Genomic DNA, 17,684 nt, shown 5'->3' with positions numbered 1-17,684 from the left:
GAAATGAGAAACATTTCTTAATCAGTCAAATGATCTACAGTAAACCTCGGATATATCGGACTCGGATATATCGGAAATTCGCTCACAACAGACAGATAAAAAAGAACCAATTTTTCTGTAATGCATTTCCATTAAAAATTAATTGCATATATCGGATTTTTTATAACGGATTTCGCCTATTTCGGACAAAATCTCCAGTCCCGTTCCAATTTCCCTCGCATATATCGGATGGCCGCATCGTGTCTTTCTCCTGGCTCCAGATTTAGGACAAATATAAAAGTGAGTGACGTCAATAATACTAGCACAGCAGTGAATGAGATCTTAACCTCACTATTGGAAATAACGTAGGCCTGCCTAACGTAGGGCGTAACAGGGCCTAGCTTAATTAACAATTTGTTATGCTCAGAGTCCAATAAAGTTCAATTCTCATTACCTTACATCTCTTTTCATTGCCCAGTCCAGGTACATTGGAAACCTAGTCAAGGAAGTGCCTTTTTATAACGGATAAAATCTGATTTACGCATATACCGGATATAAATCCGATATATGCGTAAAACGGACATTTTCCAGTATACGCATATAACGGATTTCGCTTATATCAGACAAAACCAGTGGGAACAATTGAATCCGATATATCCGAGGTTTACTGTATCAGGTGTTGGCCAAAACCTGTTATTTCACTTTGAAAATAAACCATCTTACCAGTAAGAAAATAAACCATCTTACCAATAATTTGTAGGACTATTATTGTCCAGCAAAATGTATCGTGACAGGCCTAGCCACAGACAGTATATGTAACATGACGTAACACAGCACCTTCCCCCGTAATGCCCACATACCTGCAAGGAAACACCACCAGCCGCGTGACCAGGAAGACCAGAGCAAAGACCACAAACAGCGAGTCACACGTCCGCGTCCAGCCAGCGTAGTGGAACATCTTGGCCGACTTCAAATATGGAAACAAAATATTATTTGCACAAAGAAGGAAGTGAAGCCATATATCAAACTGTCACCTTCCGAAATGACACGATTAGCTATATTTCGGCAATGATATGATAAACATATAATGACCTCTGTCAAGGTCGTTTGTCCAGCTCTTTGCTAGTTGGTAGGCTACTTCCTGGTTCATGGAAGATGATGGACAGACAGACGGTACAATAACTGATGTCGGGTGGAATGATGAAGTAGCGTTTACTGTAGGAACGGAACTGGAGGAGTCTGTTGGAAAATAAACCCTGCTGCTCCTCTAATGTCCGATGGAGTGGATGGGTGGGTTTGTCCATGATGGAGAACAGTTTGTCCGTGTGTCGTCCTTTCTCTGACTGGTAGTGATACTGATATTGACTTGGATATTTTTATACACCGTATTTTCCAGACTATAAGTTGCACTTTTTTTTCATAGGTTGGCTGTTCCTGTGACTTATACTCCAGAGCAACTTATAAATAAATGTGTTCCATAAACACTGGACACCTTTTCTGTTCATGTTTATTTTTTGTGTAGCTGCATAACCATTGTGTTAGCATATCTTACACCTATTCAGCCTGTTCTCTATTCTTTTATTGTTAGAACTTGCCTTCCAAGATGACTTAATGTTTTGGTCAAGTAGTTTGGAAAATAAATTACCCGCAAAAAATGCGACTTATGTATGTTTTTTTCTACCTAATTATGCATTTTTGGACTTGTGCGATTTATACTCCGGAGCGACTTATAGTCCAGAAAATACGGTATATATACAGTGCATCCGGAAAGTATTCACAGCGCTTCACTTTTTCTACATTTTGTCATGTTACAGCCTCATTCCAAACTGTATTAAATTAATCTCTTACTTCAAAATTCTACACAAAATACTCCATTATGACAATGTGAAAAAAGGTTTTTTGACATGTTTTGAATTTATTAAAAATAGAAAACAAAAAAATCACATTTACATAAGTATTCACAGCCTTTGATTAATACTTTGTCTGTGCACAGCCATTTTCAGATCTCTCCAGAGAAGTTCGATCGGATTCAAGTCTGGACTCTGGCTGGGCCACTCCAGGACATTCACGGAGTGGTTCTGAAGCCAATCTTTTGAGATCTTGGCTGTGTGCTAATGTCTACTGTCTATATGGTCAAGGTACATGACCAGTCTACTGAGGTCAAGAGCGCTCTGGAGCAGGTTTTCATCCAGGATATCTCTATATATTGCTGCATTCATTTTTCCTTCTATCCTGACTAGTCTGCCAGTTCCTGCTGCCGAAAAACATCCCCACAGCATGATGCTGCCACCACCATGCTTCACTGTAGGGATGGTATTGGCCTGGTGATGAGCAGTGCCTGGTTTCCTCCAAACATGGCGCCTGGCATTCACACCAAAGAGTTCAATCTTTGTCTCATCAGACCAGAGAATTTTGTTTCTCATGGTCTGAGAGTCATTCAGGTGCTTTTTGGCAAATTCCAGACGGGCTGCCATGTTCCTTTTACTAAGGAGTGGTTTTCGTCTGGCCGCTCTACCATACAGGCCTGATTGGTGGATTGCTGCAGAGATGGTTGTCCTTCTGGAAGGCTCTCCTCTCTCCACAGAGGAACGATGGAGCTCTGACAGAGTGACCATCGGGGCCTTGGTCACCTCCCTGACTAAGGCCCTTCTTCCCCGATCGCTCAGTTTAGAAGGCCGGCCAGCTCTAGGAAGAGTCCTGGTGGTTCCAAACGTCTTCCATTTACGAATAATGGAGGCCACTGTGCTCATTGGGACCTTCAAAGCAGCAGACATTTTTCTGTATCCTTCCCCAGATTTGTGCCTCAAGACAATCCTGTCTCGCAGGTCTACAGACAGTTCTTTTGACTTCATGCTTGGTGTTTGTGCTCTGACATGCACAGTCAACTGTGGGACCTTATATAGACAGTTATTATATTTCCAAATCATGTCCAATCAACTGAATTTACTGCAGGTGGACTCCAATTAAGCTGTAGAAAGATCTCAAGGATGATCAGTGGAAAAAAGATGCACCTGAGCTCAATTTTGAGCTTCATGGCAAAGGCTGTGAATACTTATGTAAATGTGATTTTTTTGTTTTCTATTTTTAATAAATTCAAAACATGTCAAAAAAATTTTTTTTCACATTGTCATAATGGAGTATTTTGTGTAGAATTTTGAAGTAAGAGATTAATTTAATACAGTTTGGAATGAGGCTGTAACATGACAAAATGTAGAAAAAGTGAAGAGCTGTGAATACTTTCCGGATGCACTGTATTTTTGTAGTTTTGTAAAAAGGCAAAAAACCCACCAAAATATACAACAAAGCTTTGTGTTGCTACTTTGTGTTTATAGCTGGGTTTTTTTGTTTTTGGTGTAATTATATTTTCGACAATGTGCCGTGGGCCAATAAAAACAAACAAAAAAAGAGCCACCAGTGGCCCACAGGCTGCACTTTGGAAACCGCTGACTTAAACCTCTGCCCATTTAAAACCCTTTTACTTGAACTTTTACTGTGTCAAAATGACTGGTTTGCTACAGTAAGACAGCAAAGCTAGTGGAGACTTTTGCACATACTGTACATAACAAACTCAACTCTGCCGGGCTCTTACAATGACGTTGCCAACGGTCTCCACTCTGCGGTGCCTGGAGGCCATATGACATCCTTCAGCTCTCGGATGATGAGGCAATCGGGACTTTCATAGGTGCCGTCAGACTGCCGTCAGACCGCACCTATTGTTTTGTTTTCACACGAGCCAATAGGGCATTTATTTCACGTATGAGGCTATGCGAGTCGGAATATTTCTGGAGTAAAACCACAATGACTGCATTCAAGTCTGGTTTCCTTGGAACGTCACCAGAAATGACAAATGCTACGTTAATTTTAGAGCCAAATAAAAATGCACTGCCAAACAATGCATACCCTACGCTTGGTGGAGGTCACATTCATTCATTTTCTACCGCTTATCCTCACCAGGGTCACGGAACAACCATTCCCACCCACATTCATACCTGTGGCCAATTAACCTAGCATGTTTTTGGAATGTGGGAGGAAACCGGAGTACCTGGAGAAAACCCACGCATGCACGGGGAGAACATGCAAACTCCATACAGAGATGGCCGAGGGTGGAAGTGAACTTGGGTCTCCTAGCTGTGAGGCCTGCATGCTAACCACTTGTCCGCCGTGCAGCCGCACATGCTCATATTTCAATTTTATTATGGTAACATTCTTTTACCCAACCAAAATTTCCTAAAACTGCAACTTTATTCTTTGATTTGTTTGTGTCTCATGATATCTCAACTGTAAAAAAAATTAAATTGTTTTATCCTTTAATGTATCTTAATATTTTGACTTTATTCTCGTAAAATAATGTTTATTTTTTTAAATTGTATTTCTAGAATGTTCCAAGGGCCAATAAAAAAACAAAACAAAAAAACTACTGAGTTGTACCTCAAGCAGGAAGTCAGACGAGTCGTGCACCAGCATCACAAGCGTGCCAACTCTCACGAAGTTGCTGCAGTAGGAGAACCCGATGAGCAATATGGTGGCAATGTGATGAACAACCTGCTCCTTGAAATCCTGCAAGGCATCATTTGAAAAGCTCACACCGTGTTGGGGGGAGATTTAAAGTAACAGATCATGCACTGCATGCAAGATATTTGCAATATCCTCTTTGGGCCTACTGTATGAAGTAAGAGGATATGAAAAGTTCAAACAACCATTTAACATGAGAAAATGATTATATAATCGAAACAATTTCGGTCATTTACTATTGGGTTAAAAAAAATATTTGTGACATAACATGATAATAATAATCATCCAGTACATAATCCGCATGGATATTGCAAGAAAAAAAGAACAACATTTGTATTACACACATAGGAATTAACCAAAGAAAGCAGCCGAGTGCTTTTTAACCAATCTGACTCAATGCGAGCACAAGTAGATGAAAGAAAGCATTAGAATTTTGGATTACAACAGGTTTTGTGTTTTTTGTGATACTTACTTTTCTCCTTACGTCCACAGAGACACAGAGAAGCAGGGACAGATAGAAGCCCAGTTCCAAGATGTAATACCAGTAATGGGCACTGGTGACCAGCTGAAACAGGTAATTCAATGTCAACACAATAACACGGTACATCCCAGGAAATTAGCTGGAAGCAATGACAAAGTGTACGGCTGAGTATTAGGGCCACATTGAACAAAAAAACAACAGAGATTTCGAGAATTAAGTTGTAAATTTACAAGAATAAAGTCCCAAATTCTTTAGAAAAATAGCCATAACGATACATTTGCTCAAGGCCAAAGGTCCCATTAGCCCCCCCCCCCCTTTTCATATATAGCTGTCTCAGGCAATGCCTGTTACGACGAGGTGTATATAATCTGGGAATAATAATGTAATTATATATTATATTATTATATTATATTTATATTATTTCTATTTGTATCATTATATTATATATTATTATTATTATTTGTTATATATTATTATATAATATTATGTTATATATATAATATAAATAATATTTATAATAATATAAATAATATTAATACACTTTTTTGTCATAAATGTTATATAAATGTTATATATATATAATTATATAATCATATATAAATAATAATAATAATAATATAGTAAATAATCTGGGATATTATTATATTATATATATTATTATTATTTATTATATATGATTATATAATAATATAAATAATAATAATACACCTTTTTCTCGTAAATGTACAACTTTTTTCTCATAAATGTATGATTTTATTGCCTACATCCCAGATTATTTACTATATTATTATTATTATTTATATTATTATATTATAATATATAATAAATATATATATAATAAATATCTATATAAATATATATATATATATCATACATATAAATGTATGATTTTATTGTCTATATCCCAGATTATTTACTATATTATTATTATTTATAATATTATATAATAATATATAATAATAATATAGTAAATATTATAATATTTATATTATTATATAATAATATATAATATATAATAATAATATAGTAAATAATCTATTTATTATATATTATTATATAATAATATATAATAAATAATAATAATATAGTAAATAATCTGGGATATAGATCATACATTTATGAGAATTTTTTTTACATTTACGAGAAAAAAGTTGTATTATTCTTATTTATATTATTATATAATAATATATAATAAATAATAATAATATAGTAAATAATCTGGTATATAGACAATAACATCATAAATTTATGAGAAAAAAGGTGTACATTTCTGAAAAAAGATTGTAGATTTACGGGAAAAAGTAATACATTTACAAGAATAAAGTCATACATTTATGAGAAAAAAAACGTAATCATCTTCCGCTGGAGATTTTCGGAAACACAAGCACATCTGTGGGTCTAAAAAGGTTGGGATAACCCACCCACTAACATTTTGGTCCTGTCTTGTCATCAATGAAAACAATGAAAACTATTTCTCACTATTTGTCGGAGTAATATCACTTGATGAGGCCTTTTATAACATTCCAGTACTGTATGTTTGATTCATGCTGATATTGAATTGATATCAGTATCAGCCGATATTCAAGGCCGCAATATTGGAATCATATCAGAAGTGACCCACGGTAAACCCGAGACCACCGTCGACCGCAACCACATCAAAGTCAGCACCCGCACAAACACACACACGTGCATTCAGGACTCAATCTGTCACATTCACAGACACTCTTTTTAACAAAACAAGCCAGGTCAGTATCCTTGAATATATTAAAGGATCTGTTCCTTTGAAAGTGAAAGTATATATGTATGTATGTATATATATATATGTATGTATGTATATATATGTATGTATGTATGTATATATATATATATATATATATATATATATATATATATATATATATACAGTGAAGAAAATAAGTATTTGAACACCCTGCTATTTTGCTATTTCTCCCACTTAGAAATCATGGAGGGGTCTGAAATTTTCATCGTAGGTGCATGTCCACTGTGAGAGAGATAAACTAAAAAGAAAAATCCAGAAATCACAATGCATGATTTTTTAACAATTTATTTGTGTGATACAGCTGCAAATAAGTATTTGAACACCTGTGTATCATCTAGAATTCTGACCCTGAAAGACCTGTTAGTCTGCCCATTAGAAGTCCACCTGCACTCCATGTATCATCCTGAATCAGATGCACCTGTTTGAGGTCGTTAGCTGCATAAAGACACCTGTCCACCCCATACAATCAGTAAGACTTTAACTTGTAACATGGCGAAGACCAAAGAGCTGTCCAAAGACACCAGAGACAAAATTGTACACCTCCACAAGGCTGGAAAGGGCTACGGAGCAATTACCAAGCAGCTTGGTGAAAAAAGGTCCACTGTTGGAGCTATCATTAGAAAATGGAAGAAGCTAAACATGACGGTCAATCTCAATCGGAGTGGAGCCCCATGCAAGATATCACCTCGTGGGGTCTCAATGATTCTAAGAAAGGTGAGGAATCAGCCCAGAACTACACGACAGGACTTGGTCAATGACCTGAAAAGAGCTGGGACCACCGTTTCCAAGGTTACTGTAGGTAATACACTAAGACGTCATGATGTGAAATCATGCATGGCACGAAAGGTTCCCCTGCTTAAACCAGCACATGTCAAGGCCCGTCTTAAGTTTGCATATGACCATTTGGATGATACAGAGGAGTCATGGGAGAAAGTTTTATGGTCAGATGAGACCAAAATAGAACTTTTTGGTCATAATTCCAATAAGCGTGTTTGGAGGAAGAAGAATGAAGAGTACAATCCGAAGAACACCATCCCTACTGTGAAGCATGGGGGTGGTAGCATCATGCTTTGGGGGTGTTTTTCTGCACATGGGACAGGACGAGTGCACTGCATTAAAGAGAGGATGACTGGGGCCGTGTATTGTGAGATTTTGGGGAACAACCTCCTTCCCTCTGTCAGAGCATTGAAGATGGGTCGTGGCTGGGTCTTCCAACACGACAACGACCCGAAGCACACAGCCAGGAAAACCAAGGAGTGGCTCCGTAAGAAGCATATCAAGGTTCTAGCATGGCCCAGCCAGTCTCCAGACCTGAACCCAATCGAAAATCTTTGGAGGGAGCTCAAACTCCGTGTTTCTCAGCGACAGCCCAGAAACCTGACTGATCTAGAGAAGATCTGTGTGGAGGAGTGGGCCAAGATCCCTCCTGCAGTGTGTGCAAACCTGGTGAAAAACTACAGGAAACGTTTGACCTCTGTAATAGCAAACAAAGGCTACTGTACCAAATATTAACATTCATTTTCTCAGGTGTTCAAATACTTATTAGCAGCTGTATCACACAAATAAATTGTTAAAAAATCATGCATTGTGATTTCTGGATTTTTCTTTTTAGTTTATCTCTCTCACAGTGGACATGCACCTACGATGAAAATTTCAGACCCCTCCATGATTTCTAAGTGGGAGAAATAGCAAAATAGCAGGGTGTTCAAATACTTATTTTCTTCACTGTATATATATATTCCAAGTGGCGCCCTGGTCTTAATTCTGCGAAAGGAATCGGGTGACTATCTAGAATCAAAACAACACTCGAGACAATGAAAGGAAGTACACGGAGGCAACAGAACCCGCAGAAAAGGAAAAGCTGCAACAATATAAGCAGCAGCAGATACAGGAAGCTGTGTTCAGTGTTGTCACTTTGAGGCCGTGAACCCTGGACGAGAAGGTTGGCTTCTCTGCAGGAATGTCGACTTGCAGGCATGCCTAACTGTCATTAGCGGCAGCTATTACCTTTCCAAACTGACAAATAACAATCAAGTGTGAGTGCATGGCTGGGAGGCGAGGTGAATGATCTCTAAATGTCCCGTTTGAGGACACAACAGACGCTTGAGACAATCCCAGCTAGGCCTGCTATGATAATCATAAATCAATTCAGCGCAATCTTGATCATTTTGCAAGCCTCTCGCTCGATATATTTACGAATGACTCCAGGCTGGATGGCAAGAGGGTTTGCTCGCTTTTGCACATTGTCATTTTGTGACATGAGAATGAAATAAATCATCCAAAACAGTTGAACTGGGCTCCAGCATACCCGCGACCCTATTGAGAGCAAGTGGTACAGAATATGGATGGATGCTACCATTGTCTCTCGAGACAGAAGGATAACTACTACAGTAAACCTCGGATATATCGGATTCAATTGTTCCCACTGGTTTTGTCCGATATAAGCGAAATCCGTTATATGCGTATACCGGAAAATGTCTGTTTTACGCATATATCGGATTTATATCTGGTATATGCGTAAATCGGATTTTATCCGTTATAAAAAGGCACTTCCTTGACTATGTTTCCAATGTACCTGGACTGGGCAATGAAAAGAGACGTAAGGTAATGAGAATTGAACTTTATTGGACTCTGAGCATAACAAATTGTTAATTAAGCTAGGCCCTGTTACGCCCTACGTTAGGCAGGCCTACGTTATTTCCAATAGTGAGGTTAAGATCTCATTCACTGCTGTGCTAGTATTATTGACGTCACTCACTTTTATATTTGTCCTAAATCTGGAGCCAGGAGAAAGACACCATGCGGCCATCCGATATATGCGAGGGAAATTGGAACAGGACTGGAGATTTTGTCCGAAATAGGCGAAATCCGTTATAAAAAATCCGATATATGCAATGAATTTTTATTGGAAATGCATTACAGAAAAATCGGTTCTTTTTTATCTGTCCGTTGTGAGCGAATTTCCGATATATCCGAGTCCGATATATCTGAGGTTTACTGTACTACTGATTACCTCATTGTGCACCAAACACATTTTGCTGCATACAAAACACATACGTTGACCAAATTGTATTCCTCATAAAATTGTACATTCAAATGAGCTGACTTCTGCATCAACACATAATTTGAACTTTCCAAATTATTTCTCCATTTTTGTTACTATCCAGACAATAACAAAAGTGACAGTGATCTAAAATCTGAAAATCCATGACATGTGTTTTGTTTCATTTTTATTGTTGTATATACTGTATTTTCTGGACTATATGTCGCACAAGGACAAAAATGCATAATTGCGTAGAAAAAAACATACATAAGTCGCACTGGAGTATAAGTTGCATTTTTTGCTGGTACAGTAAAGTCTCGTTATATCGATATCGGTTATATCGATGGTACTGCTTATTACGATACTATTTTCATTTCCCGGCAAATTTCTAGTCTTTTATGATATAATTAGTTCCAGTTAGTACGATACCCGGTTATTACAATAATCCGGTTACTACGATGCCCTTTTCATCTCCCGCCAGCCAATTTGGTCTGCTTATATCGATACAAAAGCAGCTTAAAGCTGAATCAATATTTGCTTAAGGATTTCAATACCACCATTAGCAAAATCTGTAAACGGCGTATTGTTTGATTTTCGACTAACACCGTTAGTAAGGTGAGGTAAGTATTAAACAATCTTTTGAAGTAAAGGAGTAAATATTTGTATAATTTAGAGGGAAGATTCAGTGAATAGACTTAGTGTTTTCATGACGAGAATGATGAGGATGATGAGGATGAAGAACCAACTGACATAGCATACACACCTATTCCAACGAAGACACAAGAGTACAAATACATGTATTTAATTGTGTTGTATTCAGATATCTTTTTATCGCTTGCAATAATCACTGTTTTTCATATGTACATGCTGGCGTTCGTGGTTTCTCTCGTGTGTATAGAACAATGTCGAGTGCATTATTGCCCACTTTTAATGCAGTTCGGCGCAGGATCGGATATATCGATAGTCCGGTTATATCGATATTTTTTCCGACTCCCGAGAATATCGATATAACAAGACTTTACTGTAATTGATTTTACAAACTACTTGACCAAAACATATTATATTATATATGATATTACTTCATCTTGGAAGGCAAGTTCTAACAATAAAAAATAGAGAACAGGCTGAATAGGTGTAAGATATGCTAACACAATGGTTATTCAGCTACACAAAAAATAAACATGAACACAAAAGGTGTCCGGTGTTTATGTAACGTAAACACTTTTTTCATTTATAAGTCGCACTGGAGTATAAGTCGCATTTTTGCGGGTAATTTATTTTCCAAACTACTTGACCAAAACAGACATTATGTCCTCTTGGAAGGCAAGTTCCAACAATAAAAGAATAGAGAACAGGCTGAATAGGTGTAAGATATGCTAACACAATGGTTATTCAGCTACACAAAAATAAACATGAACAGAAACGGTGTCCAGTGTTTATGTAACATAACAGTTTATTTATAAGTCGCTCTGGAGTATAAGTCACAGGATCAGCCAACCTATGAAAAAAAAGTGCGACTTCTAGTCTGGAAAATATAGTAAATATGGTCATCCGTGCATGGTTATTTTATAACAATGTTAAAGTTTTTTGCTTTGAATGGTCTGAATCAATGTTACTGTCAACATTATTTTATCGGCTATAATTTGTGACAGGCCTAATTCCAGCAGATTTAGGGTTGGCTCCACCCTGGTAATCACCATCCAGTTACAGGGCGATTGAATGGGGCGCCAATGTGAACCACTACAATGCCAACGTCAGTAGTTTTCAAAGTGTGATGAACACTGTTTTTCAATGCCATAATAAACATACAAAATCTTGTCTTGCGTGCTCACCTGTTTGGGAAAACCCTGCCAACACTCTCGGTAGTCCCACAACCACGGAGACTGGGATGTCACAAGATGAGAACATGAATCTTCACAACAAACAAACTGTCATCTTTTATTTATTATTATTATTATTATTATTATTGCACTGCAATAATAAACTATTGTTAAATCAATTCATGCAATGTATTATATTTCCTTCCATTAGATTATATCGTTATTCATGATCAAGAAAGCCAACAGACTTACATCAAACAAAGACCCGAGGCCTGCTGTGAAGGCTGCAAGGTAGAAGACAAAACGCCATCTGCAACACATGAAAAGAAAAGAACACCACACATTAGGTCACATGGGATTAAAAAAAAAAAAGATATTTTATGAATTTGCCTTTTGACAAAGGATTTGAAATAGTGGGATTGATTGATGATACAGTGTTAAGCTAATGTCCCAATGTTTTGCGTCATTAACTAAAGAGCATATTTATATATATACAGTAAACCTCGGATATATCGGATTCATTTGTTCCCACTGGTTTTGTCCGATATAAGCGAAATCCGTTATATGCGTATACCGGAAAATGTCCGTTTTACCGATATATCAGATTTATATCCGGTATATGCGCAAATCGAATTTTATCCGTTATAAAAAGGCACTTCCTTGACTATGTTTCCAATGTACCTGGACTGGGCAATGAAAAGAGACGTAAGGTAATGAGAATTGAACTTTATTGGACTCTGAGCATAACAAATTGTTAATTAAGCTAGGCCCTGTTACGCCCTACGTTAGGCAGGCCTACGTTATTTCCAATAGTGAGGTTAAGATCTCATTCACTGCTGTGCTAGTATTATTGACGTCACTCACTTTTATATTTGTCCTAAATCTGGAGCCAGGAGAAAGACACCATGCGGCCATCCGATATATGCGAGGGAAATTGGAACGGGACTGGAGATTTTGTCCGAAATAGGCGAAATCCGTTATAAAAAAATCCAATATATGCAATGAATTTTTATTGGAAATACATTACAGAAAAATTGTTTTTTTTTTATCTGTCCGTTGTGAGCGAATTTCCGATATATCCGAGTCCGATATATCTGAGGTTTACTGTACTTAACTCTACCACATATTACTTGTATTCCAATATGCTTAATTAATTTTTCCAAAAAACGTAATATACCAAGAGAGCGATAATTAAACCATAATACTGTGAGGGATGACTGTATACAGCGACTGTATAATTCATTTTATATGAGATTTGATGGCAAAAAAACAAGAAACTCCAATTGCATTTAGTACACATTTTCAGCTCAAATACCCTTTGGCACTCTCAAACTAGGACTACAATCTACCTGTGGCACTGGGTTTCAGAGTTACGACGCCACCTACTGCACGGAGTTGTATCCACAAGCTCCACAAATAAACGCAGATAGGCCCTTTTCATTGTGAGAGAGGGTGAACAGGAAACGTACAATTTTTCGTAGCATCCCGAAATGTATTAGTGGCGGGCTACCTTCACTTGCGTCCTATTCAATCATTCACAACATTTCTTGACTGTATTTCAAATCCCTTGTGCGCGATGGTACGGAAGATCATTGGACTGAGACTGACGTGGCTTCGCAGAACTTTTTTGTGTTGCTGGGTCGGTCCTGGTTGCGTCTGTGCCTGAACCAGGTTTGAATCTTTGCCTTGGAGAGTCCACACTGCTTCCCCAAGATGGCCACTTCACTCTGAGGGAGCACAAACACAGCACCGACTGAATGTTGACTGCCGAGAGGCGACATTTATTCAACTTTTTGGCTGACATTTCTGTTGCCATTTCATTCCAGGATATGCAAATTAGGCCTGATTGTTCATGTGACCTGCTCTAGTTCTACTTCCTGGTAAGTAACATGGTTGTTTTTTCTTAAACCCAGTAGTCTTCATTTTCTTTTTGCATGTATTTGACCCACCAAGTGTTTTTTTGTTTGTTATCACACTTCATCTTAAGTCCCTATGGGTGCGAAACCTTGCTTGTCTGCACATGAACGCTGATGTTGAAACTCAGAGAAGGGTGGAGATGTGAACCTGTAATGTGTCTGAAACCCGTCTGTCCACTGATGACATGAATGGAATGGGGGGAAAAAAAATAGTATCTGCGTTTAGTTGCTCCAATTATACAGCAATTACAGTACTGTCGTGTACCACGTCTGTGTTTATTTTTCTTGATAAAGTGGTGAACAGGAACGGAATATTCCTACACAAAAACCTATTTGGCAGGGACTTGGAAAACAGGTGCCAACTCCCAGACAACGCAGATAAAACTGATAACTTTGGCGTGAAAATGCACAGCGCAGACCATCGCACTACCACCACCATGTTTTACTGCTGATGTTCTTTTTCTGAAATACTTTTACACCAGGTGTAATGGGACACACACCTTCCAAAAACTTCAACCATAGAGTATTTTCCCAAAGGTCTTGGGGATCATGAAGATGTTTTCTGGCCAAATGGAGACCAGCCTAAATGTTCTTTTTGTTCACCAGTGCTTTTGGTCTTGGAACTCCGTTTTCTCATGATGGGGTCATGAACACCTGACCTCAACTGGGACAAGTGAGGCCTGCACTTGGCTGGATGTTGTTGTGGGGTCTTTTGTGACCTCTCGGATGAGTCATCACTCTGCTCTTGGGGTCCTTTTGGTTGGCCGGCCAAGACCAACTTCACTCTTTGCTCTTTTTTTCCCATTTGTGCTTTTTTTTAATTCCCAAATAGTTCAACTTAACTCCTTAAATAATAGTAGTAATATTATGACTTCATTCATTCATTCATTTTCTACCGCTTTTCCTCACGAGGGTCGCGGGGGTGCTGGAGCCTATCCCAGCTGTCTTCGGACGAGAGGCGGGGTACACTCTGGACTGGTCGCCAGGCAATCACAGGGCACATATAGACAAACAACCATTCACACTCACATTCATACCTATGGACAATTTGGAGTGGCCAATTAACCTAGCATGTTTTTGGAATGTGGGAGGAAACCGGAGTACCCGGAGAAAACCCACACATGCACGGGCAGAACATGCAAACTCCACACAGAGATGGACGAGGGTGGGAATTGAACCCTGGTCTCCTAGCTGTGAGGTCTGCGCGCTAACCACTAGACCGCCGTGCATATTATGACTTCATGCTCATAATATTTTTACTTTATTCCCGTAATACTATGACTCTTTTGACTGAAAATCTACAACTTTATTTTGTTTTGTTTTTATCGCAATATTCTGACTATCAAATACAGTAAAACTCGGATATATCGGATTCAATTGTTCCCGCTGGTTTTGTCCGATATAAGCGAAATCCGTTATATGCGTATACCGGAAAATGTCCACCACATTCATTACACGGATGCGCAATGCCATGGGGGAACTTTCTTTGATCCATGTTCACAACCAAAGCTGAAGATTATAACATCTTTGTATGAATTACAAACATGTACATGAGCATGCACAACGAAATAAAAAAAAAATCTCTCGAATCTGTAGAAATGCCTTCTTGTTGCTATTAGGGAGGTTTAGAAACCAAACGATAAACGTAAACACAAACGATAAATAGCATGTGACGTCATTATCGTTTGCACTTACGTTTATCGTTTGGTTTCTAAACCTCGATAATAGCAACAAGAAGGCATTTCTACAGATTCGAGAATTTTTTTTTTATTTCGTTGTACATGCTCATGTACATGTCTGTAATTCATACAAATATGTTATAATCTTCAGCTTTGGCTGTGAACATGGATCAAAGATGGATCAAAGGCCACGATGCTGCCACCCGATATATGCGAGAGAAATTGGAACGGGACTGGAGATTTTGTCCGAAATAGGCGAAATCTGTTATAAAAAATCCGATATATGTAATGAATTTTTATTGGAAATGCATTACAGAAAAATTGGTTCTTTTTTATCTGTCCGTTGTGAGCGAATTTCCAATATATCCGAGGTTTACTATAAATACATTTTTTTTCCATTAAAATGTTACCTTTATGGCACTAAAATGACATTATTTTTCATCATATGAGTTTATTCTTGTAAAATTTCGCCTTTTTTCTCGTTAAAATCCAACTTCATATTTTGACTTTATTCTGTGTGCACAAAGCAAGGTCCATAAAGACGTGGATGACAGAGTCTGGTGTGAATGAACTTGACTGTCCTGCACAGTCCTGACCTGAACGCCATAGAAAACCTTTGGGATGAATTGGAAAAATATGAATTGAAAAATTCCTATAAACACTCCACACAAACCTTGTGGACAGCCTTAATAGCTGCAAAAGGTGGACCCACATCCGATTGAACCCTATGGGTTAGGAATGGGATGGCACTTAAGTTCATATGTGAGTCACAGCAGGTGAGCAAATCCTTCATAATAATATAGTCGCAGGTAGGTTGGTAATTCGATTGGTAGGTACTGCATACATGTATGTACTTTGGTTGGTTGGTTGGTAGATTCATTGGTTCAAAAGATGGGAATGAAGCATAAAGGCAATATTTCTGTGTAGATTCTCAGTCATTCAGGTCTTGGTGATCCACAACGCAAGGGCTGAATGGAGGCAACCGGTCTCTTTTGAGGATGTTCAAATTCTGAATAAAAAAAATCTATTATTTGGTTTGAAAGAGGCATGGACGAACAATGTCCCGACATGTCTTCCCCCAAAGACTGTCTCATTCCACAGGAAGAGAGGCCACAAATGAGCTGTTTTGTCACCAGGCAGACCAACAAAAATCCCAATCAAGATAAAACTACCAGAGACTTAAACAGGAAGACTACACACTTGAAATTTCAAATCGAAAAAGCCTTTTGGGTTGAAACAAGAGTACAGTTGCCTCCCTTCAGACCTTGTGGATAAAGAATAAAGGTCATTCATTACCATTTACTACCTCGTTAGTGTCAGAACATATGCTGCTGATTGCAGAAACAGTTGCTCGAGGAAAAGCTTTTTTTTTGTGCTTTCAGAACAATTTATCCTGTGAAGGTCATACGGAGCATCCCATTAGTCTGCATGCCGACCTTTTGCACATGCCCAGAACACAAACACATACTTGTGACGGCTGCCGCGACTTCTGTTTGTAGAAGGTCTCTAGCTTTGGAAGCGGCGCAGCTTGAATCCGAACGCGATCCTTAACGCCCAAATGTTTGCTTAACGGGACAGCGATGACCCTGGGGGGGGAACAGAATACAGAATACAAGGATCAATTGTTGAAGCGTCTTTAATATTAACGACATCAACAGCTGCCTGACGTGACGCAACCGTGACGTACGGCATGAAAGAGACACTTGATCGCCGTCTCTCACAGACACACACACACACAACAATGACGGAGAAGAAGAAGGACAATGTTGTTGTGATCACAAGAGAGCTTGATAACAATGGGTGTGTGTAACACTATCTCGGAGATAATCATCCTGTCACAGGCGAGGAGGGTAAGCTCAGGAAGAATGAGAAGGTCAAGAAAGCACACGCAAACACACAGTCTCTGGTTACGCACCCCCCCCCCCCCCCCGCCCCCCACACACACACACACACCTCAACATCTAATTGGTTTTCTGCATGTCTATATTGCAACACACGTGCTCATGTGTTGTAGACAGGGATTACGCACAGGCCAGCTGGAGTCATGTTCAGTATTAAGGGTAGATAAAATGGCATCTGGTTAGATACAGCGTGTCAAACAGGACTCCTATCTACTCCTCCATCACACGTCGCTGCGTGTCACCGTCAACGTCGGCACTATTCCCAAGCTGTCAGCCAGCAGAACCAGTCATGTCTGCACGTACGTTGCCGTCAACATTTTCCACCAACCACTCCACTTACACCGGGGGTCTCTAGTTTGAGGCCCCCGCCTTGATATGAAAGTTTAATGTCAGTGCGGCCCGCGCAAGTTTGATATGGATGCTGTATGGTATCATGTACCCAGAAAAAATTATTACGTTTGATTCATGTTCATGTTAAAGGTTAAATAACTGTTAATAGTTATCCTCCCTATCCGTGTGGAAGTGGTAAGTTTTTGGCTATTTAAGTTTAAAGGAAATAACTTGAAGGCTACC

At 38.7% G+C, this 17,684-nt stretch overlaps 1 protein-coding gene across 1 annotated transcript in view; it reads right to left on the bottom strand.

Annotated features, from left to right (window-relative positions):
* The window catches only part of LOC131129735 (ceramide synthase 2), a 28,069-nt gene that overhangs the window by 3,529 nt on the left and 6,856 nt on the right, over positions 1-17,684 (bottom strand). Inside the window, exons 3-9 of the mRNA XM_058073552.2 lie at positions 16,679-16,796; positions 13,224-13,342; positions 11,868-11,925; positions 11,628-11,678; positions 4,964-5,056; positions 4,408-4,536; positions 840-946 (exon numbers count right to left, since the gene is read on the bottom strand). Of these exons, the coding sequence (XP_057929535.2) occupies positions 840-946; positions 4,408-4,536; positions 4,964-5,056; positions 11,628-11,678; positions 11,868-11,925; positions 13,224-13,342; positions 16,679-16,796 (675 nt within the window). The remainder of the gene's footprint in view (positions 1-839; positions 947-4,407; positions 4,537-4,963; positions 5,057-11,627; positions 11,679-11,867; positions 11,926-13,223; positions 13,343-16,678; positions 16,797-17,684) is intronic.

This window comes from Doryrhamphus excisus, linkage group LG4 (assembly GCF_037039965.1).
Source record: "Doryrhamphus excisus strain RoL-2023G ecotype Guam linkage group LG4, RoL_Dexc_Guam_v1.1, whole genome shotgun sequence".
NCBI classification, from domain to species: domain Eukaryota; kingdom Metazoa; phylum Chordata; class Actinopteri; order Syngnathiformes; family Syngnathidae; genus Doryrhamphus; species Doryrhamphus excisus.
Note: the sequence above shows the minus strand (reverse complement) of the source record. Positions and strands in the feature narration are given on the sequence as shown.